The 24,488-nt window shown below is 40.6% G+C and overlaps 6 protein-coding genes and 2 non-coding genes across 8 annotated transcripts, besides 38 other annotated features; 4 read left to right on the top strand and 4 right to left on the bottom strand.

The window, feature by feature from the left end:
- Positions 1 to 196: 196 nt before the first annotated feature.
- Positions 197 to 222: a microsatellite.
- A 1,442-nt stretch (positions 223 to 1,664) lies between these two features.
- On the top strand, positions 1,665 to 3,726 carry PVX_087710 (hypothetical protein, conserved; the record flags this gene model as incomplete). Its single annotated transcript, XM_001613353.1, has 1 exon — positions 1,665 to 3,726. Exon 1 carries the CDS (start codon positions 1,789 to 1,791, stop codon positions 3,724 to 3,726), a length of 1,938 nt encoding a protein of 645 aa, XP_001613403.1. The 5' UTR covers positions 1,665 to 1,788.
- Positions 2,922 to 3,016: a microsatellite.
- Positions 3,010 to 3,032: a microsatellite.
- Positions 3,103 to 3,127: a microsatellite.
- Positions 3,589 to 3,608: a microsatellite.
- Positions 3,727 to 3,977: 251 nt separating the features above from the next.
- Positions 3,978 to 4,004: a microsatellite.
- Positions 4,005 to 4,169: 165 nt separating this feature from the next.
- Positions 4,170 to 4,190: a microsatellite.
- A 69-nt stretch (positions 4,191 to 4,259) lies between these two features.
- Positions 4,260 to 4,301: a microsatellite.
- A 200-nt stretch (positions 4,302 to 4,501) lies between these two features.
- Positions 4,502 to 4,529: a microsatellite.
- Positions 4,530 to 4,817: 288 nt separating this feature from the next.
- PVX_087705 (hypothetical protein, conserved) lies at positions 4,818 to 5,249 on the bottom strand (the record flags this gene model as incomplete). The annotated part of the gene is made up of 1 exon (XM_001613352.1): positions 4,818 to 5,249. The coding sequence occupies one exon, from the start codon at positions 5,247 to 5,249 to the stop codon at positions 4,818 to 4,820; it is 432 nt and encodes a 143-aa protein (XP_001613402.1).
- Positions 5,250 to 6,901: 1,652 nt separating this feature from the next.
- On the top strand, positions 6,902 to 10,885 carry PVX_087700 (hypothetical protein, conserved; the record flags this gene model as incomplete). The annotated part of the gene is made up of 1 exon (XM_001613351.1): positions 6,902 to 10,885. The coding sequence occupies one exon, from the start codon at positions 6,902 to 6,904 to the stop codon at positions 10,883 to 10,885; it is 3,984 nt and encodes a 1,327-aa protein (XP_001613401.1).
- Positions 7,092 to 7,151: a microsatellite.
- Positions 7,381 to 7,419: a microsatellite.
- Positions 8,599 to 8,647: a microsatellite.
- Positions 8,762 to 8,808: a microsatellite.
- Positions 9,857 to 9,887: a microsatellite.
- Positions 10,004 to 10,056: a microsatellite.
- Positions 10,408 to 10,435: a microsatellite.
- A 421-nt stretch (positions 10,886 to 11,306) lies between the features above and the next one.
- Positions 11,307 to 11,338: a microsatellite.
- A 96-nt stretch (positions 11,339 to 11,434) lies between these two features.
- Positions 11,435 to 11,463: a microsatellite.
- Positions 11,438 to 11,501: a microsatellite.
- Positions 11,502 to 11,835: 334 nt separating this feature from the next.
- Positions 11,836 to 11,858: a microsatellite.
- Positions 11,859 to 11,888: 30 nt separating this feature from the next.
- Positions 11,889 to 11,925: a microsatellite.
- Positions 11,926 to 12,038: 113 nt separating this feature from the next.
- Positions 12,039 to 12,070: a microsatellite.
- PVX_087695 (hypothetical protein, conserved) lies at positions 12,041 to 12,577 on the bottom strand (the record flags this gene model as incomplete). The annotated part of the gene is made up of 1 exon (XM_001613350.1): positions 12,041 to 12,577. One exon carries the CDS (start codon positions 12,575 to 12,577, stop codon positions 12,041 to 12,043), a length of 537 nt encoding a protein of 178 aa, XP_001613400.1.
- A 139-nt stretch (positions 12,578 to 12,716) lies between these two features.
- Positions 12,717 to 12,775: a microsatellite.
- A 621-nt stretch (positions 12,776 to 13,396) lies between these two features.
- Positions 13,397 to 13,444: a microsatellite.
- Positions 13,445 to 13,524: 80 nt separating this feature from the next.
- PVX_087690 (hypothetical protein, conserved) lies at positions 13,525 to 19,023 on the bottom strand (the record flags this gene model as incomplete). Its single annotated transcript, XM_001613349.1, has 1 exon — positions 13,525 to 19,023. The coding sequence occupies one exon, from the start codon at positions 19,021 to 19,023 to the stop codon at positions 13,525 to 13,527; it is 5,499 nt and encodes a 1,832-aa protein (XP_001613399.1).
- Positions 13,718 to 13,742: a microsatellite.
- Positions 13,871 to 13,898: a microsatellite.
- Positions 16,375 to 16,421: a microsatellite.
- Positions 18,339 to 18,365: a microsatellite.
- Positions 18,420 to 18,459: a microsatellite.
- A 587-nt stretch (positions 19,024 to 19,610) lies between the features above and the next one.
- Positions 19,611 to 19,639: a microsatellite.
- A 36-nt stretch (positions 19,640 to 19,675) lies between these two features.
- Positions 19,676 to 19,703: a microsatellite.
- PVX_087685 (hypothetical protein, conserved) lies at positions 19,700 to 21,583 on the top strand (the record flags this gene model as incomplete). The annotated part of the gene is made up of 4 exons (XM_001613348.1): positions 19,700 to 20,754; positions 20,873 to 20,978; positions 21,316 to 21,417; positions 21,543 to 21,583. The coding sequence occupies exons 1-4, from the start codon at positions 20,680 to 20,682 to the stop codon at positions 21,581 to 21,583; spliced, it is 324 nt and encodes a 107-aa protein (XP_001613398.1). The 5' UTR covers positions 19,700 to 20,679.
- Positions 19,989 to 20,014: a microsatellite.
- Positions 20,379 to 20,405: a microsatellite.
- A 131-nt stretch (positions 21,584 to 21,714) lies between the features above and the next one.
- Positions 21,715 to 21,734: a microsatellite.
- Positions 21,735 to 21,911: 177 nt separating this feature from the next.
- On the bottom strand, positions 21,912 to 21,995 carry PVX_087684. Its single transcript has one exon. It is a non-coding gene; the product is annotated as a tRNA-Tyr (tRNA).
- Positions 21,996 to 22,560: 565 nt separating this feature from the next.
- Positions 22,561 to 22,633, top strand: PVX_087682. The gene has a single exon. It is a non-coding gene; the product is annotated as a tRNA-Ala (tRNA).
- Positions 22,593 to 22,692: a microsatellite.
- Positions 22,693 to 23,088: 396 nt separating this feature from the next.
- Positions 23,089 to 23,123: a microsatellite.
- A 33-nt stretch (positions 23,124 to 23,156) lies between these two features.
- Positions 23,157 to 23,191: a microsatellite.
- Positions 23,192 to 24,372: 1,181 nt separating this feature from the next.
- Positions 24,373 to 24,427: a microsatellite.
- Between the last annotated feature and the right edge of the window lie 61 nt (positions 24,428 to 24,488).

Below are 24,488 nucleotides of genomic sequence, written 5' to 3'. Positions count from 1 at the left end.
CCTTGTGTGGCCTTTTGCACGATGTACGGAGTGTCAGTTTTTTTTTTTTCGCCCACGATGGGGTTTTTTCCTTACGAGGGGAACCACAATAAAATGAAATTTAAGAGCGAACAACGGGGGAGCGTCGCATGTGAGTATCGTGTGAGCATCATGCGCGCGCGTGTCACTGTCCACATTAGCGCGAAAAAATGTGGCACTTTTTTATGGCACATTTTATTTCATTCGGGTTTCTCCTCCACTTTTTGCAAATTTGAACGGTAAGACGTTTTTAGTCTCTCCTGTGCAATGCGTATTGTTGCACGCTGCCCCCCATTGAGGGGTACTCCCCATCAGCCCGTGCGCCAGTGGGGGAATTTTATTATCACCCCCGACATGGCGTATAAAAATATGTGCAGTCGACTCCTATTGGGGCTATCCATGTACAGTTTCGTACGTCGCATAGAAGTAAACCCGATGGAGTGTGAAGAGATGGAATTTTCGCCTCTCCATTTTGCAGTATTTGCAAATGTGAAGAGGAAATATGTGCAAAATTTTTTGTGCCAAGGAGGTAACGTGTGCTGCTGGCATTTTCGCGTGCGTGGAAAATGTATGTGGCTCCATTTTGGCGAACGAGGTAGAGAACTTACCTGCCCCTTTTTTGTAAAACTGATATTACCCATTGTGTAAAAATAAGCTTCGCAAATTTAATGAAGAAGAAGCGGAAAAATTAGGGACGTTTCGTGGAGGGTATTATTTCCTCCCACCCCTTATCACCACCAGTGGAGTGGTATAGGGACGAACAGAATTTTAAGATTAAAATGGAAAGAAATGGCGTAAAAAGCGAAGTCATTCGCTATGTGTGCATCTCGTACGCGTGTTAATCGTCTGTATAAAATGTGGGGCACGACTTCCTTTTAGCGGTTTTACGCCTGGTAATGTTTGGGGAAAAAAGCTAGCTGCGTTTTCTCTCCCCAATCACGCCCACACAGGGGCAGCCCGTTTGACACTAAGAAAAAATATGTGACAAACTGGGAACTCTCCACTATAGGGCACTTCTTCCATTTTTAGTACAAAAATGGGGAAGGGGGTCCTCCCCCCGCATCACCTAATGTGTTATCTTTAGTTGGTTCCTTCTTTTGCGGCTTAAGCGTGGCGGTCGTTATTCTTCGTTTTCCGTCCCCATGGTGAGAAGTGGCAAAGTGAGGGATTCACCCGAAGTGGTGCCATGCACGTGGGTCACACCGCTCACACGGCTGCCATCTTGCACCTTAAAAAAAGCAGCGCGGAAGTAAGCAGCTCGGAAGGGCATTGTTCCCTGTACCAGTCGACTGCTGCGAGCAAAAAAGGTAGATGCAGTTTTAACGCCCGGCGAAATAATTTTCCTAAAGGGGGACGTCATTTTTGCGCTCTTGCTGAGGAGCAAATGCGGCCAATTTTGTGTGGCGAATAAATGCAGAAGGGTAGAGAAACGGCCCAACTGGGGGAATACTCCCACGGGGAATTTTTTAGCCCAAAAGGAGAGGCATAAATGGTGAGTTTTACGCTCACATATGTGTATGTACATGCTTGTTCCGGAGACGCCCGCTGCGAGACCATTAGGCAAAATGGAAATTTTGTAGAAGGGGAAAGGGGCAAATAATCCAAATGGGGCACTTTTTCAATTCGGCGTTTAAAAGCAATTTGGTGACAAGGAGGAAAGCCGCCACTGGGGGGTGGCCTGCTATAAAAGGGTGGATCTCTACGAAATGCGGGTTTTCCTCTAAAAGGATCCCCCTAGTATGCATAAGCAAAATAAGCGAAGTTAAGCAGATGGTGCGCTACGTGGAAAGCACATACTCACATGGAAGGGAGCAACCCCAGAGAGACATTTTTGAAAATCATTTTCGAAAAAGTCAGGTGACGAACTTCGTGCACACAGATCACCATTTCGAAAAGGTTTACAACCTCTGGAATAATTTCCATTTTGGGGGTGAAGTAAATGTACGCGAAAGTGTGCATACAAAGGGGGAGAGTCCCCCCCAAAAAGGTAAGGCTTGTGAGGAGGGGAACAATGTCTTTAAATTTTGTTCAGATGAAGGGGATAGGAACGTCATGAAAAGGAATTTGGTCGGCATTTACATTCCCACGAATAGGGGCATTCACTCAGTGGATGTTAGCTATTTTTACATTTTCAAAAGTCTGAAGGATTCCTTTAAGGGGAAATTGTTCTTCGAGATTTATTTTATCTTGCCGAACTGCATTTTCTTTCTCTCCTTTGTTGAAACTTTTAAGGCGTTAATTTATTACGAAAGGGTTATTGCACACACGAGGAGGGAAAATAAAAAGAGGGAGTTAAGTGTGCAAAAGAAAATGAAAAATAATTTGCTACAAAAGGTGTATAGACAAAGAAAAGCTGATTTAAAGAAGGAACTGAGGGAAGAGCTGGAAAAAATCCTTTCGCAGAAGAAGTACACGAAAGTAATTTACGAAGATGCTGTTGAGTTGTGTTCCTTTTTTGCCAACTTTTTAAAAATCAATTCGTTTAATTTTATAGATTTGCACCATCTCTACCAGGATGTGATAGCGCTACACGAGATCAACCTTTCAAAGCGAAGTATCTTTTCGGTTATCCCGATTTTGTTCCCGGGAATTTTTGACAGTTCGCTCGTCTGTGAGTACGGGAGGGTGCTGTCCAGCGAGGGGATGCACTGCACCAATGGAGTGGATCGCTCGAACCAGGTCCTACGTAAAAACGGAATAACCACTCCTTGGAAGGCAAAATATGGAAGCGCGTTGAAATATGAGAGATCCTCATCCGAATCGAAAAAAGGCAAATCGCCAAACAGGGACGACCCCCCTGATGAGTTTCACAAATTGAAGAGAAAAATTATATCCATATGTAGCAACGCCGATGATAGTAATCAGCTTCTTAACTTTGAAAAGCACTTAATACACATTTTGTATATATTTCCATGTGCCCATAAATTACTGGTAAAGTATAAGGACCTGGAGGGGCACAACGTGTGCTACAAGATGAACGGATTTGTGGACAAGTACAATTCGCTGAACAATTTTGGAGCCACTTTGGTGAAGAGAAAGAATGCCAAACTATCTTCCAATGAGGGAATAAGAAGAAGAAATAAAATGACCCCTTCGGAGATTACCTCCCGTAGTTATCAACTGAGCAGTGGTAGACTGCTCAACTCCGTGTGCAACAATTTAGGCGCAAACGAAGAGGCCATATATAGCCATCCCCTAATTGTGGGCAAAAATATATATGCATACATATACGAGGTGAATAGGTGTAGCAAAAGTATATTTTTCCGCTTCAATTTAAACGCAAAGGATGTCCTCTTTCGAAACGTTCTATCCAGTGAGGTCAAATCGACCTGTTGGGAGAGGAAAGCAAATGGGAGAAAACTTAACCGCCTATGGAGAAACATAAAGGAGGGTCTCTTTTTGGGAAAGTCAAAAGCGCAAATCAGTAGGAACCAAAAATTGTACAATTATAAAAATAACATACTGACGGGGGTGTTGCACGATAAGGAAAATAATTTTCACTATTTTGACGATAAACGAGTTGGCGACGTGGTCCTGTGCACCATATGCCACATTTCGGTGTGCGGGAAATTTATTTATTTGCAAAGGTTCGACAAGGCAAATTTGATTTTCCACTTCCGGAAGGAGAAGTACGTCAATTTGGAAAAAAAATTTGACTACGACGATGCTAAGAGGTTGGACGAAAAGGTGTTACGGGAGCTTCTGTAAAGTTTGTCCTCGCCGGGGGGTAGTTCGCCCCCGCTGATGTGTCACACTGCGTCCATTTGTGCAATGTCGCCATGCCGCTGTGCACATTTTTGGCCAAATTGGTGGTTATTTTATGGCACCACATACGTTTGGCGTTTTTTTTTTTTTTGTGTAATTTTACCATTCTTCCTACATTTGAAAACTTTTTTTTCAAGTCGCTTCCCATTTAATAACGCAGCTTTGCTGCACACCATGCGGTGGCTATTCAAAAATGAATATATTTGTTTGGGCATATGGTGAGAGTAATACCCTCTTTGTAATAGCTGGGTTGATAAAAGTACAAAAAAAAGGTACACACGTGTGTTGGTTGCACACGCGCGTACGGACTGCCATATGGACAGCAAAATAATCAAAGACAAAAAAAGGGGGGAAACGAAATGAACAGTTGGTCATACGGCACAACAGGGGTGGGGCAGGAAAAAAGAGGCAAATGGAATGAAGTGAATGAAGTAAATTCAGGGGTAAAATAAAAAAATAATGAGGAAGAGCCTTCAAGATGGATGCCTCAAAGGTCTCCCCCCAAAACGACTTCGCTCAGCTACTATCACATTTGCTCTATTTCACAAAATAAGGGGTGTTCACTAAAAAATTTAGTCATACATAGTTCGACGAGGGCAAAATTGGAGACAACCTACCTGTTCACACACCTGCACAGGTACATATGGGCAAAAAAATGGATCCACCTCGTTATATGTGTATCACGCGTGATGCGTGGCCCCGTCCCAAGGAACAGTTAAAAAAGGTGCTTTTTTTTTTATTTTTATTCGAATTAGGGTCTCATACGCCTCATGATTGAAGAACTGACCAACGTGACGTCGTGTAGATTTAAATTCACTTAGCTGGAAAACTCCCGCAGGTTGTCTTTAACACGTATGTGTAGTGTACATATTTGCACATGGGGATGTGTAACGTCCTTCAGGTTGTTCCCTTGCTCAGCTTCGCTCGAAGAGAAGACGCTTTTTTAAAAGTCTCCATTGTACAATTATTTCTATGGTCGTGGACCCCCCCTTTTGCATCGCCTCATAATTTTTTTTTCCTCCTTTTGGGCCCTTTCAAAAGTCAAACGTGTCATCGTCAAGACCTATGTCCTGCTGAAAATCGTTATCATTGATGGTCGGATCATTGTTGTTAAGGTTCTCACTGGGGTAACTGTTATAATTGTCCGGGGCCTGACCACCGGAATTTTCATTTGAGTAATCCATATTGTTGCTAAAGGAGTCGTACGTGCGGGGGCCGAAAATTTGATCTAACAATCGGTTGCTTAAAAAAAACCCACAACCATATATGAAGCTTTCATAGAAGGTGCTCAGCAGCCCCCCACCTCCTCTAACAAGTTTGTTATTATCATTTTGCTGATTTACAATGTTGCTATTTGGTGTATACTTACCATACTGTGTTACGTTTTTATGCAAAACTTTTCGCACGCCCCTCTTGGGCGTATTATTATTTATAAATCTGGAAAAGTTCCTTCTGAAAACTAGCATTTTGTTCAGTACGAAAGGGCTTTCATTTATTTGGGAGTTAGCATTAATTTTGTGTTCACTTCAATGTTTTGAGCAGGTTGTTACGTTTGCTCGCAGTTTTGCTTCGATATTTTATAGGTATATAAAAGAAGTCAATTTTTTTTTTTTTTTTTTTTTCAATTTTGGCTTTGGCTGTATTGGTTTTTACGCGTAGAAAAATGAACAGGAAAAAAAAAAAAAAAACAGCTCCTTTAAAAAGTTTATAATTATATAACAATGAGCTAAAAAGACATTTAAACCATTTGGAATTTTTTCTCGTTATTTTTCTTCTTTTTTGCAAGAGCGTTTTTTAAAAAAGTTGAAGCTGCGATGAGCTTAAAAGAGGGGGGGTGTTCACATTTGCCTATATATGTACTCCCTCTTGAATTAAATAAAAAAAGAAAAATTTGTAGAAAGAAAAAACTGACAATACAGCAGAATTGTAAAGCTTTTTTTTTTTTTTTTTTTTTTTCTTTTATGGGGAAAAAAATAAGAAAACCTGCGTGTTTGCCGAAATGAATGATTAAGCTAAGTGGCAATTTATTTTACAAAAATCTTTTGAGTGCGTATGCATTTTTTACAAACACATATGGGCATTTAATTTCACCCACATTGGGCACACATAAAAAAAAGCGGTATTGTTATAAAAGGCACGTAAAAAACATATGTGCATCGTTGGCGTGCCATTTGTGAGCGTAACAAGTGTATAATACATATGTGTTATATGCAATTGTGGGAACGTCCATGTGCGTGTAGATATAGTTCTATGACTTCTGTATGTGATTCTTCTGAAGAACAAGCGTTAACTGTTACTTGCTCTGCGTTTAATTTTTTTTTGTTTTTGCTGCCCACAGCTTTGTTTCATTTTGCTATATCTTTCATTGGAGATGCACATAAATCAGGATCCAAAGCGAGTAAAAATCTGTAAACATTTTTAAGTAACACAGATTGATGAAGCTTTTTTGTTCGTGTAATGTTGCGTATCTTCCCTCAAAAATTGTCAATTTTGAACGATTTTGTAAGCTGCTGATGGTAACCTTTTTGAAAGTTTAACAAATTGAAGAAAAAAAAAAAAAAAAATAGCAACAAGCGTATAAACGCGTAAATTGAAAATACCAACAGGTGAATACATAAAATTCCACTTTGGAAAACACCCCTAAATGTTCATTTTGTTTGTGATTGTTTCACTTTTTAGTGGATTCGTTTCCCATGCGTGAGGTTGAGCGTAAGTCCCCACGTAACTCTGTGCGTACGTACGTGCATAAGCACACACACAAGCACGCAGATTGTTCCCTTGCCAAAGTTAGCGGCTACCTGAGGGCGCTTCTAAAACGTTGTGGAAATTTGACACTACCGCTTGTTCCCGAACACTGGAATGTCGCGCAGGGGTAGCGCGTTTATCTAACCACAGCAGGTTTGCACATTTGGGCGGCTGTATCACCTCACCATCAGATATAGTAAGGATCAAACGGAGCAAGTGGATCAAGCGGAACTGGCGCAGCAAAATAGCACTCACCACTCGGTGGAAGGAACGAGGCGAGAAAGGCAGTTGCACTTCAAATGTACTGCTAAACAGTTCGAAGAAAAAGTCGGGGGAAAAACGCCAGCGAAAAAGATGATACCACAGCTATATAATGGATATTTGCATTAGCCATCTTTACAATAGACAAATAAAAAAGAATATATTACAGGATGTTTTTTACAAATTAGAGAATTACGACAATGAAGAATTTTTATGCTTCGACGTAAACTCAAGCGGGAGTCTTCTCGTGGCCGCGTCCAAGACGTCTCTTTACTTTTTTCACATTTTGACGGGCACCTTACTGCTGCAGCATAGCTATTACGATGAAAATGAAAAGGAAGATTTTCTGAAGCGGGACATTTTCGAGGAGGGGAAAATACATGCCAGTACGTGCAGTGGGGTGAATGATAAGGGCAGCAACGCGAGTGGAAAACACGAGGGGGTCAAGAGTGTCGTGGATTGCGAGGGGAACGAATATGACAATGAGAAGGAGATCGAGAATGAGAATAGCACGAGCGGAAACATTACGAGGAACGACAACATCAGCAGCAACGAGGTTGGAAGCGCTAGCGGGGTTGGCAGCGCTGATAAAGTTGATCAAGCTAGCCGTGTTGATTATGCCAACCGTGTTGATTATGCCAACCGTGTTGATCATGCCAACCGTGTTGATCAAGCCAACCGTGTTGATCAAGCCAACCTGGTTGACCCCCTCGCCATGTGCTACGACCCGGGGGAGGCGAAGGCAAGACAAAGCCCCAACTGCGACGAGGATCTGAAGACCACCAAAGAGGAAGAGGAAAGTTGCGCCACCCCAATTGCAGCAATTCAAAATGGAAACGACTTTTCCGAGAATTTGCTGACGCAAAATGATTCCATCTGTAACGACGACTCGGTAAAATCACATAAGAGGAAGCTCTTTTCAGTTAAGGGACAAAAGTCGAAGAAAGTGAAAAAACGTTCGAGACAGTCCCAGAGAAATCCCAGCAAAAGTGGAGAAAACGTAACCAATTCGAGAAGCAAAAATAACGAAAATAGCAGTAGGAAAAGTAGTGACGATAAATTTGAAGAAGAAAACGTACATATAAAGAAAATACAATTTATAAAAAGTGACAAGTATTTATTGTGCGTATCGAAGAGATACTTGTACATTTTTAAAATCTGCAAATTTCCCATCACCAGAATAGTGTACATCGATTTGTTATACCTCTGCATTGGAATCGAGACGGTCATTTCGGAGAAGCTTTTTTTTCCTTGCTTCTTTTCTGAGTATTTTTATCTTTTTTATAAAGAAAATGAATATAAGCAGAGGGGAGAGGGGAGTCTCCTGAACAGTAGTTGTTTAAGTAACGATTTTTCGCGACCCTTTGGGTCCAATTCTGACGTGTCTATAAATAAATGCGAGGAAATCTCGGAGTGCAGTAAAAATTGTAAAGAGATGGAATCGCCCCCCCTTAGGGGCTACCAAGAGGAAGCCACTCCCGCGAAGGGTCATTTGAGCCTTTTCAAAGATTATTATAAATTATACGCAAGTTTGAACTTTAACAAAATTAGAAACTTTGAAATATGCGAAGTAAAGTGCGTGGATTTTAGGAAGAAAAGGCGCCTCTCCGGGGATGAAGGGGGGAACGTTTACGTCCTCGATCTGGTTTTGTGTCTCAAGGAGCAAATTCCGTACGTGTCCAGGGTGTACGTGGAGGAGATGGCAGACTTGAGCGGCCAATACGCAGCTGACCCGACGGGCCAATACGCAGCGGACCCGACTGTCCACTACCCAACCGCCCTGCGTGAGGTACACCCCCTTGCGCCGTATGCAGAGCGCATGAACGACTTCGTCGTGGACGTGAATGAGACGCTCCCCATCATCTCGTACGAACAGATGAACTTCACATTTCAGGAAATGGCCAGAGAGAGCTGCTTGCATGCGAGGAAAGACTTACTTTATTCGAAGAGTAAGTCGAAGAGTAAGAAAAAATATGTGAAGGGGGGGAGCTCGAAAAATCTGGTCTATAACCAAGTCAATGGTGTGAGTAAGATGGAGTGCGCCGCGGGGGTGCTCGGAGAGGCAATCCTTAGCGAAGCGGTGGTTGAGGGGGGGGGCGCCATAGAACTGGCTAGTGCAGTGACAACCCGAATGCCCAGCGGACTGCCAAGTGCAGCGGCGAGCGAAGCTACAATAGGGAATGTCAAAACGGTGGACCCCGCGGAGAGCTACATCAGCAACAGCAACCTCCCCCCCAGTGAGACCCACAGAGAGGGCGCAAGCGTCTGCGAAGAGAAGGATGAAGAAGCTATGCAGTTGATTAAATTTTTTGAAAACTACGAAAATAGTCGGAAATTTTTAAAAAAAATGCTGAGTGGATATTTCCCCATCTGTGTGTACAAAAAGAGGAGCAAGAGGAGGTCCAAGGAATTACCAACCACGTTGAATATATATGACAATTTGGATGCACTTCTGAAGGGAGGAACCCTAAGGGGTAGCTTTCCCAGAGGGGAGGAGAAAGAGGAGGAAATTTTCGAAAAAGAAAATGACTGCTACATTTTTGACTACTCCGGGAGGGAAAAAACGGACTACTTTAATTTTCCCCACAGTTTGCTAAAAAATAAGAACAGCTTGAAAAATGTGAATAAGCATAGGGATATTGACAAAAAGAAGCACTACATATATGTGGGAACCCCGTCGTATGTCCTCGCCTTCGAAATGCACTACGTGAAAAGGCGTACCGCCGCGGATGAACAGGAAAACAAAAAAGCGGCGTCGCTAAAAAGGAATAACATAGTGTATTCCAAAATTGAGTGCATATCGGATGAAATTTACAGGACGTGCGATAATTACTTGAGGAAGGTACAGGACAAAACCCTTTTTGAGAAAAAAATAGAGTTAAGTTTTCTGTTTAAAATATACCTGGGGATAACAACTCCGCTGGATATTGCCATAAGGGAGAAGGGGAACCTGCTCTGTGTGAGGACATTGGAAAAGGTGTTTCTCTACAAGGTTACGTACAAGTATAGCGTCCACTGCATGGGGGGCTTTTCCCATTCGAATCGGATGTCCCTATCGGATGAGAGGAATTCCCTTCAGCAGTGCGCAACGGGTGGGGTCCCCCCCCAAATGGAAGACAACACTACAATCGGTGCTGTGACAAAGAAGAGCTCTCCACCTTATGAGGGAAAACAAAATGACCTGTACAGCTACATCGATCGGATATGCCTCTACCACACAATTCATAATCCAATTCAGAAGGAAGTACACGAGTTGTGCTGCTTCAGTGAAGACATTTACCAATCCTACCTGCTTGTTGTGTCTCTAAAGTCTGGGCAGTACACTCTATACATTTACGATTTGAAGCATATGGATTTACAAAATGCAGTGAAGGTAAATATCTCTGCTTATAAAGGGTTCAAACATATGCGGTGGATAAAATGCTATGACATGCTAGTGGCCCTTTCCAATGTAGGGAATTACCTACTAGTGTTAAAGAACAAACACCTAAATAATTGGAGCTTCTTCATCTCCGATTTTGAATTGATAGATTCTAACATTGAAGTTATCGAGGAAGAAAACGAATTTGACATAATAGAAAATATTCAGCCGAAACATAAAAATATTGATGACCATATTTGGAAGTATATTATTATTTACATAAATTTATTTATAAAGAATAAAATTTGCATTCAGAATTTAATTCACCCCTCCTCCCTTTTTCCGATTCTCTATACGGGGTATTATAAAAACAGCCCCATGTATTTTTTTTACAAGTCCTGTTACGATTTTGGCAAGGAGAATTTCCTCAGTTATGAGGCGGACGAGTCTGCGGAGCGGGGGAGGCAAGAAAAAATGGAAAAAGGGAAAGGAAAAGAAGACGAAAATGAAAAAGTAAACGAACGAGAAAGCCAACAAATGGAGGAAAAACTAACGCCTTCGTTTTTACAAATCAGAGAAAACCTGGATCATTTAGTGGGTTCACCGTTTGAAGAACCCGAGGAGGAGCCCCCAAACGATTTGTTCGTTAGGGACAACTCGAACGGCGTGGAGTTGCTGGCCCCCGAAATGGTTTATTATCTGTACTACAAAAATACAGTCAATTTTTCATTGTAGGGCGTATAGCACGGCTGCTCTGTATAGTTGGTCCATGGAGTGCACACCTCATTGCGGTTGAATGCGGCCCTCCCCGTCGCACCTATTTATGGTGATTCCCCTTTTGAAGTAAATAGGCACGGCCGTCGAGAGGGCATACTGTATCACTTTAGGGAAGCTTCGTTGGCTGTTCTGTATTCAAGTTGGCCCGCGCAGTAGGTGTGCATTGGGTTACTGGGCGGATCACCCGCTCGTATGTTGGGTGGTCACATTACGTACCAGTTGACCCGTTCACGTGTCACTTTGACCCCTTCATGTGTCGCTTTGACCCGTTCATGTGTCACTTTAACCCCTTCATGTGTCGCTTGATGTGCTGACGTTTCGCTTCATGACATCTCTTCACTTTGTTTATCATTCTACAAACATGTAGTTTCACGCGCCCGTTTTCACTCGTCTCGGTCGAAGTGGAAAGGGCCTCGCGCAACCCTAATAAAATTTCCCACCTTTTTAAATGCATTTCTGCCCCTGCCTGATTGCTAGATTGGCTTTAATAATTGTGTCGTACCGTACGCGCTTTTTTGAAGATAGATGCACAGCAATTTGTTATTAATTTGATGTATTTTCGGCGTGCATCTACCGCGTGTTTGGTTCGCATCTGCGCATGTTTGGCTGCACCCGCCACATGATGGACATGCCCATAAGACACATTTGATTCAATTTCCGTGCATATTTGCTTCCCATTTTGTTTCCATTTGGAATTTCTTTTTTTTTTTTTTTTTTCTTTTTCGCGATTTTTAATTCATGCTCGACAGTGCGGGTAAGAAGCATTTCTCCGGCGCTGTCTTCCCAATTTTGACACAACCATCCCCGTGTGGAGGGAAAAGCTCATTCGAACTTAGATTTGGTTCGGAGGGAGAATAAACGATTGAACATGATTTTGAAGATGTTATCGGTGAAAAGACAAAAAAAAGCAAAAAAAAAAAATAATTTATATGTTAAAATGGAAGACCATTTTGGAGAGGTGGCGCTGTGCAGAGTGGGTAAAAGGAGGTTCCACGTGTAGTTACACATTACGTGGTGTTAATTTTTGGGCGCATAATGCACAGTGGCTATACCATTCAGATGGTGGGTATGGACCCTCATTTAGCGTCATCCACGGTCAGTTGTGAGCACGCGTCAAAAGTTCACAACAGGGTAGTTGTATGTGATGCTACTCTTGATGACATTGAACAAGTGGGAATTTTCAATCGCCGCTGCGATTCTTTCCTTGTCGTTCAGCTGTTTATTTATGGAATGCTCCGAATTGTGAGACCCTGGGAATATGTAAATATTTATCTTGTAACAATTCGAAAGAGAGAATTGTAATTTTATGCTTATCATTAAACCGATTAGTGTAGCTAGGGAACAGTTTGGAATGGTTGGGGTAAAATAAACAGTGACATTTTTTTCTTGCAGATTTACATAAATGTTTTTCTTTTCAATAATTTTTAAATTTTCTAATGTGTAGGAATATTCGGGGTCTTTTATGTCCCTTAGCATATCATATATTTCGTCTACACTTATTTGATCTTCATCGTAGTTTAGGTCGCACAAGTCGCTTGGGTTATATAAGTGCTCCTTTATCGTTTGTTCGTTCAGGATGTGGCTGCTTTCCTCGTCTTCCTTGTAGTTGTACAGCACGGGGTTTTCGTTTTCTGGTTTGTAGCTGTTCATTTTGGGTGGCCCGTTGGCAGCGCGTGGGAAAGTCTCAGGGGGGGGTCAATTTTGGCTTAACATAGGAAGTGTGGCATACGTATATACATATATATATAAATATATATATATATAATACATTTATATATGCTTATATGTACACTCGTGAGTGCCGCCAATTCCCCGCGCTTCACCCGTTTGAACGTCGGCAAAGCTTAACCGTTTACTTCACTCGCTTCTTCGCATTTGTCAATTCGGCCTTTTCCACAAAATGAGATTGCGCGTCCACGATTGTCCCTTTCGCTTCATAATTTGTTGCGAGATTGAAACGGAGCGCGCGTAAACAGGGGAAATAAAATTGATCGAGTTGGGGATGCTCCTCCCCATCGGTATGATTTAAATTTGGGGGATTAAAAAACAAATTTAATCAGCTTGCAGATCCAGAAGGAGAGGAACGAAGCAATTTTCTTTTTTAAAAAAATGAGCACTGTGTTTACCAAAAAAAAGTTGAGATCCATGATTTTCTTAATCGTGGAAAAGAAAAAAAATAAATACATACATATGTATAAGCATATGTATATGTACGCAAATGTGCACATTGCAGCACGGCGTAAAATGTACCTTCGCGCGACACCGCGTCCCAGCTTTTTCATGGCAAATTTAATTCATCAAAGGGGGATTAAGCGGGTGTTGCAGTCATGGGGGTAAAGTTGCGTCAACAACATCGGGCGTGCGAATGCGTGAAAAAAAAGGCTGCTCAAATGAAAGGCTCATCAAATGCGCAGATGAACAAATGAGCTCATTTTTGCAGTCCACACAGAATGACTTTTTCCGCCACCCCTAACCATTTGCATATTACGAGTTATGCATTTTTGTAGATGGCGTGATCATGTACGTACAGGTTCGCGCACACACGAGCGTCCTTTGCGTGGGGTCAGTTGCCCCCCACGTGTGCCCTTCCCTTCCCATCACACAATGCGTGATTTGATTTTACTTTGTATTTCTTTCAAGACGCTCATTTCGTACTGAGTAACGTAGCTCTCAGGTACCAGCTTAGAGTAGTGGTACTTCAAAATGACGGAATGCACGTGCTTATACTGGAAGAAATCTGCATTTGCACATTTAACCAATTGGTCGAGCTTAGGCAGGTTACCCAAATGGAGGTCTACATATTGATCGTAATAATTTATCCCTTTTGCGAGAAAAATGAAGTAAAATCTGTGCCTTTCCGAGTTCACATTTTTTAGCTCTCTGTATAGATTCATGTACACAGAATTGCGCACATCACACATGGGGCTATTGTCACTCTCGCTTTGAGATAAATACTCCTCTACTTCTCTTTCCAAATTTGTTATATGCTGAATTATGGTATTTGAAATTTTGCTAAAGAAATTTCTTAAGGTGTTTACTACGCTTTGAGGTGCATCCGTAAGAAAGTTGCCACTGTTGTTGCTGTTTGTAGAATCATCACTTTTGTTTTGCGTACTCGCTTCGCGTATATCCGATTTATTATTACTGACGAGGTTGGCTCCCGCGAATTTTGCATCCTTCCGAGGGGGTAAAACTTTGGCCTCCTTTTTCTGGTTCGCCATAAATTGTTCACTCCCTTTGGGGCCTGCACCTGGGATGGGCACACGCTGGTTTGTCCTTCCTTGGCTGCCGCTTTTGGGGCCTACTGCTACTACTGGGAGTAGTTCACTCCTAATCTGGTGCACAATTTCGATGTTATTTAGGTTAAAGATGTAATTTATTAAATTCCATAGTACGTAGTGAACTACGACTGATACGACCCCTTCGCAGCAGAACGTTAGCTTTCGCTTCGCGTCATTCAGTATGTTAATGTATAAGTCCATGAACTGGTTCATATGCGTTTGGAAGGCCGTCTGCAAAGTTGTCCGTACACTTGTCTGTAAACCTTTTTTCCCCCCGATGTTGTGACCGTCCGTTGCGTTCCCCCCCCCTGCGAGCGCACCACACGCGTTGTTAACCAACTTCACAACTTCACTGACGTAGTTACTGCTGTCTACAAGTTCGTATAGCGAATCGCAATAAACTAAAATTCGCAGTTCATCCACGATGTGCAGTTTTTGCTCCAAGAAGGGGAGAAGGGAAGCCCATTCGGCGTCACTACGGTGGTTCCTCATAGTACTGCCGCGCTGGGTATTCTTCTTCTGGTTGGGTTCTCCATTTGGCAGATGACTACACCTGTTGAAAGTTCCCACTTCGCCCGTTTTTTCGTCCGTTTGGACCCCCCCCGATAGCATTATTTCGTCTTTCAATTTGCTAACCAAGCAGTACAACGACTCGATGGAAATTATTTTTTCCGAAATGGCGTAGTGACACGTGGAGCTGTAAATTTTGCAAAAGTTATTTAAGCTGAGAGGTGGGCAGAAGTCGTCCGTCACACTGCTACAATTTGTTACGTTGTATTTATTTTGGAAAGGGTGATGAGAATTTTTATGGGCATCTAGAAAGTGATAATTATCCGAATTATTTCGAATTTCTTCCGAGTAATAAATTAAAAAGTTGTACAAATGTTTGTACTTTTCTTGTTTCTTTATAATAAAAAATAAGTTGTTTATGCCTAACCTGTCGTTGTATTTTTTTAAGTCAATGAGAAGTTCTTCCAAGGTTTCCCTTTTCATAAAATAGCAGCATAACACGTACATGTAAAAATCGATTACTTTTAACATGTACTGGTTTATTTCGTCCTTCAAATTGGGCAGCAGCTCTTCCAGCATTAAATAATTCTGCAGCACACAGATGAGCATGCTGCTACTGTTTGATAAAACGATGTCAAAGTTAATAATGTGGAAATTTTCCTTCTTATTCTCCATTTTGTGTGTCTTGTTCTGGTAAGCCTCTTCGCTCGTTTCGTGTGAGTGACAGTTTATCGTTTTTTTTTTCACTTCGGGTGGATCGCTACTAATGGTGGTGGATTTACCCCAACTGGTGTCATTCATCACATGATTACTCAATTTAGATGAGAGCCACTTTTCGTGTCCATGCGCGTTTGTATGCTCGGGGGGTAGGTCTGTCTCGGAACACAACTCTTCTTCTAGCCTCTTGAAGTTAAAACTGATTAGGGGATTTTCCGAAAAGGGGACATTCAAAAAATCGTAAAACGTTTTCTTATATAGCGATATAACTTGAAAAAAATGAAATTTCTTTTTAAAGATGCATTGATTTATCCTTGCAGGTATGCGAACCCAGTTGTCTTTATTAATGGCTTCATTTAATTTTTTCCCATTAAGGTAAAAAAAATGGGGGAAATTATTTTTAATTTTTTTTTCCATTTCTTCAAAAATGAGACTGCTTTTAAGCAGATCGTAGAAGAATTGGGTTCGTTTCTCCTCTTCTGCAAAGCGGAAAGGTGCACTTTCATTCAGAAAATATTCCCTGCATATTTGTTCCACATCCGGTTGGTAATTCTGCCTTTCCGGTTGGTTTTTCTCGCTCGATTTGTTATCCACAATATGAGCTGCACATGGGTGTACTTCTTCTGTGCTACTTTGTCTATTTTGTGCCTTCCCAGTTTTGGCAATTTCTGTGCATTTCATTTTACTTCCCAGTTGGTGAGCATCTGGATAGGTTGGTAACTCCCCTTCGGTTTTGTTAATAATTTTTAGTGCCTCTATTTCGATGTGTGTCTGGTAGTGTTCCCGAAGATTATCGTTGCTTTGCTCCTCCTTGCGCAGAATTGGGGGTTCGCCATTTTGTTGTCCCTCCATTTGGCTCTCCGTTACGTCCCCATTTTGAACCTCCTTTTCGTGGTGCACTTCCTTTGGAAGAATTCCACACATGTTGTCCACCCACAAATGGTAGATGCAACCGTTGGATGAGTTCCTCTCGAAGAGAAACGAATTCAGGCAAAACATAATGGTGACCACTGCAAACCGGAATATGTAATGAAAACCAAAGTTCTCAAATCTCATATGTTCGATAATCGTTTTGAGCGCTTTCTCTATATTTTTTAGGAACTTATTTTTGGCGCTTATCAATTTATTCGCATTGTCTAGTGCGAAATGCAGGAACGCCTCGGAGTGCTCATAATGGACGCTCCTACCTTTTAAATATGATTCAATTTTTTCTTTAATTTTTTGGGAATATTCTGCAAAGGGGCAATTTTCAATGTCGACGTTTTTTAGAAAATCGGTTATTAGGGGGGAACAGCTACTTCCGTCGCTCGTTTGATAAAATTTTGAGAAAGTGGAAAAGCGTTTCTCGCTTTTATATTCGTTGAATAGGTCGTAGAAGCTGAAGTTATCCGGGTGGTCTCCTCCTTCCCAGTTGGCATCGTCCAAGGTGTGCCCTTTCTCCAACGAGGAGCGGTCTTTCTCCAACGAGGAGCAGTCTTTCTCCAACGAGGAGCAGTCTTTCTCCAACGCGGAGCGGTCTTTCTCCAACGTGGAGCGGACTTTCTCCAATTCGTTATCCTCAGAATGGTCGCTCTGTAGCTTGCCAGTTCGATCAGGGGAATCCCTTCCAGGCGAATCTCTCCCAGGTGAATCCCTCCCAGGGGTGGCACTTCCCCCATCGGTGTGGGGCTTCGAAAAATGGCTCGTGTCACACACAGTGTTGTTTTTATTGTTACCATTAAGTGAGATGGCGTCCATCTTTGTCCCTTTCGAACCTCCCCTAGATGCTTCATTTTTTTGATAAGTTAATAAATAAATGATGATTGAGTCATACTTGTTCAGGACATCAAAGACAATTTCGTAAATTTTAACAAGCGAGAGGAAGCAGCCCTTTTCGTTTAATTTTTGTACCAACTCGTTTAGCGGAATAAACAAAAAATTGTCTTCTTCTTGAAGCTGGTTTATGTCAATTTGGAGTCTCTCCTTTGGGTTATTTTCACTCGACGGGGAGTTATTATGTGTGTTTTTATTACTTGCGGTTTTTAACCCCTCTGCATTTTCGTATGTGCAGCTAATCACATCGTTTATATTATCAGCATTATGTGGCAGACCCTGGGGTGTTCCTTCGTTTTGGTTAGGGTGTCCACTCTGTGTGAAATTTTTCCCTCGGTTGGGGATTTTCTCACTCAAAATTTGATGCACATTTTTGTGATAGAATGGAGGAGCATTATTAATCCCCTGCTGGTGCGAATCACTCGTTTTTAATTCACAATGTTGGGCTTTTTTTTGTTTGTCTTCTGAGCAAAATAATTTTTTTTCTTCATCAAGGTATTGTGTGGTGGAGTTATCCATTTCCTCCCTTTTCAGGTGCTTACTATTTTGCGCTTCTTTTTTTTGGGCATCTCGGTGACTTCCTTTTTGTTTGCCTTCCCTTTGGTTAGCTCTGTTTCCTCCTCCCTTTTTGCTTACAATTACGAAGGAAAAAATAACCTGCTTTGAAATTTTGCGGAAGCATTGGTAGACATAGGCTAGCAAATTTTCGATAAAATTGGAGTTTTTTTTTTTAAAAAGGAAGAAATAAATTTTGAAGGCCTTTTCTAACTGGGATTGTAGATTTTTATTCCCATTATTTGCAAATAAAAATTCGACAAAATTGGTCTGATTTTTTTGCTTCAATCTGTTGAAATAATCTACCAAGTTTTTTTCCTTCAAATGGTGTATACAGTTAAGGTGGTGGAGAAGTTTTCCATTTGTGTTCAAAAATTTGGCTAGCTCAAAGTAAGTGAGAGATGCATACTCATAATCTTTTCTTAAAATATTTTTAAAAATTATTTTATCATATATGTGGATAATATATATGGTTAAAATTGTTAAGTTTATTTTCTGGAATTTTTTCCTTCTCGTCACAAGGTTAATTATGTTTAGACTTTCCTTATATTTCTTGTCTTGCAGGAATTTCAACTCGCTCGTATTTTCTGCCACTAAGTTTTTAATATTTGATATGAAGACTTCAATGTCTTTAATCTTGCTGGACATGGAGAGGAACTCTACATATTTTGTTTCTAACTTTTTGTATATGACCGTTTCGATTTCTTTCCTTATAGAATTTAATTTGTTAATAATTTTCATTATTTCTTCCCCATTGTACACATCATGCACTTTGCCAATTTCCTGTTCAAAGACAAATTTTTCTCTTTCCTCATACGTGTGTTGCTTCTTCATCTTATCAGTGCAGAAGTAGTCATTTGCGTCCCTCTGTTTTTTTTTTATCTCTCTGCATGCTTTGTTCCTTTCTGCTTCTTTCTCGTTTTTCTCCACGTTTTTCTGTACGTTTTTCTCTACGTTTTTCTGTACATTTTTCTGTGCGTTTTTCTGTACGTTTTTCACTTTGTCCTCCCTGACGTTCCTATCATTCGTGGTTACGGGGGGCAACTCGTTACACTCACTGGTGTTCGCTTCCCCAATTTGGAATTCACTGGGCGTCTTTTTTCTATACACCCCCACATCGTCGTTAGAGTAGAAATAGAATTCATTTCCGGTCAGGTGATTTATGCTGTTGCTTGTGTCGAACATTAAATTTTGGTCCTTCGGGGTTTCATCACCTGCCATTTTGTCAGCAACCTGTGCACGAGTGGTGGCACGTGTGGTTAGCATGGTGATCTGTGCACATACAGTTTGTGAAATATGCTCATTCACATGTAGGCAAACCTTAAGTGTGTTATTTCGATCTGTTCATTTTTTGAGGGAGACGGGGGAGAGGAATGAAGATATACGGCGCGAAGGTTGGTCTTAAATCACTTGATGCAAAAGTCAGCGGTGCTGCGAAAAGGGGTTGGCATTGGGCTGGATAAATCAAACGTATGTCCCCGCTTGCACGTGTTTCGCTTTCCCTTTATAAAACCCTTCTTATGTGTAGCAGTAGCGGTAGGGAAACCATACAAATGTACATAACGAAAAGAGGGTGGAAGAGAGGGAGAAATGTTCAGCCTTCACTTGGAAAATTCAAATGCCCCCACTTATCTGTTCATTTTGCTGATATGCAAAATGTATAACACATTGTTTGCCTCTTGCGCGGAATTATTTTTTAATATGTTGCTCAGTATAGCAGCACTGAGAGAGCAAGCAGCTTTGGAAACGACAAAAAAAAAAAAAAAAAAAAGGAAAAATTTCGTGACAATTTAGCCAAAACAAAGTAGTAGGGCACACAAACGGGGAATACCCATCTAGCCACTTATTCTTGGGACAATTGTGAAAGTAGCAACGATGGGAGAAGAACAATTTTTTTGAAAGTGAGTGGAAAAAGTACATACATATAAGTACACTTCCATAATGACTTATGCGTTGTGAAAAATAAAACAAAATTCTATATACATCTTTTTAAAAAGAAAAAAAAAAAAAACAATGTGCCTTTTGAATAGGTCCTTTCCCGCACATATGAGGAAAGTGAAAATACCTCTACACTTCTCCACAACAGGTAAACCTTTTTAAAAGCTTGTTCAAAGTTGCGCTCAGTACTGAATGTTCTACTGTCATTTTGAGAAGCGACGAGAAGGGCCTTCAAAGCGCGTTTTATATTCACAAAAATGATAACCCATGTGAGGGGCACAATAATGTAAAAGCGGAGCTACTTTAGAAACCTAATTACGAATGCTTGCCTTCCTTTTCATCCTGTTTGTGAGTTGAGACTTATCGAGCGATTTGAATCCCTCCAACGCGACAGCGCAAATTTCAGCAGTGCATATGGTAAAAAGATTGGAGGGAAAAGAGGCAGAATGTGGGAGCAGTGGTACACTTCTTCAGTTGAGAGAAATAACAAAGAAAAAAAGAATAAACTCAAGGGGTAATCTTTTCATCAGTCGCTTATATGCGGTCCCATCCTTTGGGAGGTTAAGTTCATTCAAGTCGTACGCGCGCATGTAAATACAAGTGTGGGGGCGAGTATATACGAATATTGCACTGTTTTGCCTTCTATTTTTTAGTGTGGCCGTTTTAACCCGAACCGCTCATAATTTAAGACCGACAAATTAAGACTACCAATTTAAGACCCCCATTTTAAGACCCCCAATTTGCGTCTTGCGAGAGCACAGACTGCACCTCGCACAAGCACAAACATGCTTCACACATATGGGTAGTGTACGGTAATGCGGTAATTTTGCAAAGGAAGGTACTTAGCCGAAAAATTAACAATTAAACTTTTTTGTTGACAAAGTTTCCCCCCTTTTTGTGCGAACTTTTTTTTTTTGAATAAAGAGCATTTGTGAGATTATGAGACTGCCATCTTTGAAGCTAATTTTTATCCCCGTCCTGTTTGCAACATTTTGGAAAAAGTTAAAATCTCAGGTAAAAAGGGAAACACTTCGAACCGGGTTGTGCTTGCATGTAGATAGCGAACGCATGTGTGTAAATACGATGGAATTCATATTCATTTTACCCCCATTTTTTGGTACCATTTTATCAGAAAAGCAAAGGAGCTGAACCCTTAAATCAGATGCCGACTGATATGTCCGAAGAGGAGAAGGAAGAAGTGTATGATGAGTTTGTGGAATATGATTTGAACAAAGATGGTGAGTTTATTTTATTAGGCACGTTCGAGGTGCAAGCGTTGAACGGTGTACCCCATTTGGGATCTGCGCAAAGATGTGCACATCCCCTTGTGTGGTTAAATTGTGACGTGTCAGAGGGCGTGAAGGTGTTATTGTGGGGAAGTGACGAAAACAGTGGCATAATTATTTTACTTCCCCTTTTACCACCGTGCTTATTTGTTCGGGCACATAGCGGCAATTCCAGTTGCGAGTAGATGCGGCTCTTTCGGTTTTACGTGCATATGCAGTGCGTGAGTGTATGTGAATGCGAATGTTGTGCATCCCTTTATGTAACGATGTGTTTTTTTCTCTTTTTAAGGCCTAATCGACGCGGAAGAAATTATATCCGTTTTGAAGAATATGAAAAAACCAGACTTTGTGAAATTTTTCTCCAAAGTAGACTTAGACTCCTCAGGAACGAGTAGGGGGGAGGGGTTTTATGTTTTACATGTATGGGCGTGTTTGCCTTTTGCAGAAATGCGCACCCGCTTTATCATCTACACAACTTATGTGATAATGTTTTTTTTTTTTTATTTTTTTTTACAGTTTCGTTCAGTGAATATATGGTATTTGTGAATTCAAACTAAAACGTAGGGGAGGTAACGGGAGAGACTTCTCATACGAACAGCACGATTTTACGAAGCAGCGTAGTTCTTCCCATATCGACTTAGCCAGAGCGAAAAAAAGCAGCTCATTAAGTGGTGCTTCCGATTCAGTTAGAGGACGCGTACAACCCTACGTGGGCACTGATGCGTGTGTCACTCACGTTTGCGTCTCTTCCAATGTCCATCGTGGGATTAATTAATTGTGAAATTTTGCGAATTTGAAAAATGCAAAGAAATAAAATGAAACAAAGGGCCACACATTTAGGATGATGCCAAATAAATTGGCCCTATAAGCAAACACATGTGATATAAATTTCCTTTTGGAGGAAATAATTCGTAAAGTTACAAAATTGCATATTTTTTTCACCATACGGATGAAATGCAAAAAGTAAGGCCAAATTTTGAAGAAAGCGATTTAGCAAATGGGGGAAGGCTCCACTTTTCGCTATATCACCACCTCGTTCATCTTTTGAATTAGGAAGTCCCCTAGGAGTGCCCACAAGTTTCCTGGGGGACATTTTTAACACAACGGATAATGCATAATGCCATAAAATTTTACATACCAATGTGTGTATAGCTTTACACGTGTTGGCGAACGAAAACAAAAATGTACTTTCGCTTAACGCGTTAAGCTTTACAATATTTTGTGACTCTAAATTTTGTTATGAACAAATGGGAACGGCGGAAAACGTCCCACAAATAGAACACATCACTGTATGTTTTAACTCGCTTTCATTAAAAAAAAAAAAAAATTACACAAAGGGTAAGACGTGCGAGGAAGAAAAAACCTTTTTGATATGACGCAACTGACACTTCTTTCCGTGTGAGCTGCTTCTGGAGCAACACTTGTATGTAAAAGGGGGCAACTTCCTTTTGTACATATAGGATGAAGGGGAAAAAAAAAAAATTATTTTTTTTCTTACATGTACAGAAATGTACACATTTTTTTATTTTATTTTCTAAGAGGGACACCTAAACGTGTTAACCTGTGTGCTCACTTGTTCATTTGTTGTTCAAAGGAGGTTAAATTTTGAACGGATTTATTGTGCATCCGAATTTTAAGTTCATGAAGTTCGCCAGGATGATGAAACAGTGGCCCTGCATCATATGAGCAATATGAGCAGTTCAAAGTGAGGAAAAAAATGTGAAAAGGGGAGAGACGTTTGTGGAAAGCTTTTGTGGAAGGTTTGCTTCACGCCTTCGTTTGCATTTCTTTACAGAAACGGAGTAGAAGTGGCCAATAAAATTTCTTTTTAGAAGGTACATTCAATAAACTTATCATCCGCAACGTTTAACAATAGTATTTATGAGCTATTTGTGAGAAGCGCGCGAAGCGAAAAACGTTGCGCGTATTATGTAAGCGCATAATTTGAAAAGGCTTGAGGGGTAATGGATTTTATTTTAACAGTATTAAAAAGTACATATATTTTTGGCTTTTTGGATAATGTTAAACATTTTTAATTTCATCTTAACGTACAGAATGTCTCTCTTCATTCCTCACCTTTTTTTTGGGCGAAAAAAAAAATCCGATGAACCGGAATCGAACCGGTGACCAACAGATAACCATTACAACTACAGTCTGCCGCTCTACCAACTGAGCTATCATCGGTATGCATTTTATATCTATCTTGATAGGTCATACTATAATGTGATTAGAAAAAAAAAATTTGGTATGACCTATTGTATGATCTATCGCTGTGGAGCTACTCCCCTTTTACTTTTTCCTATTTTTACATATGAGGACTCTTTTTTGCGCCTTTTAACCGCTCATATATAAATGCCAATTTTACGTAAAATTACATTTGGAGATGGAAGGGTTTTTTCAAGATATGCTTAAAGATGCATTAACGGGATAACGGTTTCTCTTTTTTTTTTTTTTAAATGTTCTAAACAACTTCCAATTTTGCGTATATATATATATATATGCAACTATTTGCTCATAAATTGGGATCCGCTGGGGGGCCAAAAAAATGGATGATCATTTTTGTACCTATTTGCTGTTTAGTGGGTGGCGGGACGCTTGTATATTTTTATGCGATCCGGGTTTAATCTTTTTTTTTGGAGAGAAAAATGGCTGCGGGTGGTATGGGCATGCTACGACAATATGGGTAAATATATTTTTATAAACCTTTGCACGTATGTTATTAGTTTTACATTCAGTTGAAACTGATTAAGGGCGACTAGCTCAAGTGGTAGAGCGCTCGCTTAGCATGCGAGAGGTACGGGGATCGATACCCCGGTCGTCCAGTTTTATGAAACTTATAAAAAAAAGTGAAGAACACGTTAATGTATTTTTTTATGCATATATAATAAATATATGTATTATTTATGCATTTTAAAGTGAGAGAATTTTTAATATATATAAGATAGCAGCATTTTTTTCTGTTTGTTTTTTCTGCAAAGGAAAAAGAGGAGACCCTTTTTATCATTTTTCCCAAGCAGCAAAATGTATACGTGATAAATGTACGTTAATTTTTATTCCTTGGCAATCACTTTGAACGAGGAAAAATGGATTCTCCTTTCCTCGAATGGGTAAACTTTTGCAAAATTTAAAATGCTGTATGTTAGCCTTATACACTGCTATATTTTTACGTTTGTAAAAATTGCTTTAAGCGAGGGAGTGTGAATGGAATTACCGTGCGGGAAAGTAAAACGCGAAATTCAAATGTCAATTTTGCGAGGGAAGAAGTGTTCCCCTTGTGCCAGCAAAATATTTAAAAAGGGATTGACAGGCCGTTTCTTCTGCTTCCTTTTTGGGGAATAAATGTTCATTACGGGTTTGCAATACATCGCTACACGCACATTATGCAAATTTTATTCACTTTATTTGAACCTTTTTTGTGTTCCAGTTGTTTTGTGCAGTTTTTACACAACGGAGAGTACTCCC

The sequence above is a fragment of the Plasmodium vivax genome, chromosome 1 (genome assembly GCF_000002415.2).
Source record: "Plasmodium vivax chromosome 1, whole genome shotgun sequence".
NCBI lineage: Eukaryota > Apicomplexa > Aconoidasida > Haemosporida > Plasmodiidae > Plasmodium > Plasmodium vivax.
The sequence above is the reverse complement of the archived record's forward strand: the minus strand, read 5'-3'. Positions and strand labels throughout refer to the sequence as shown.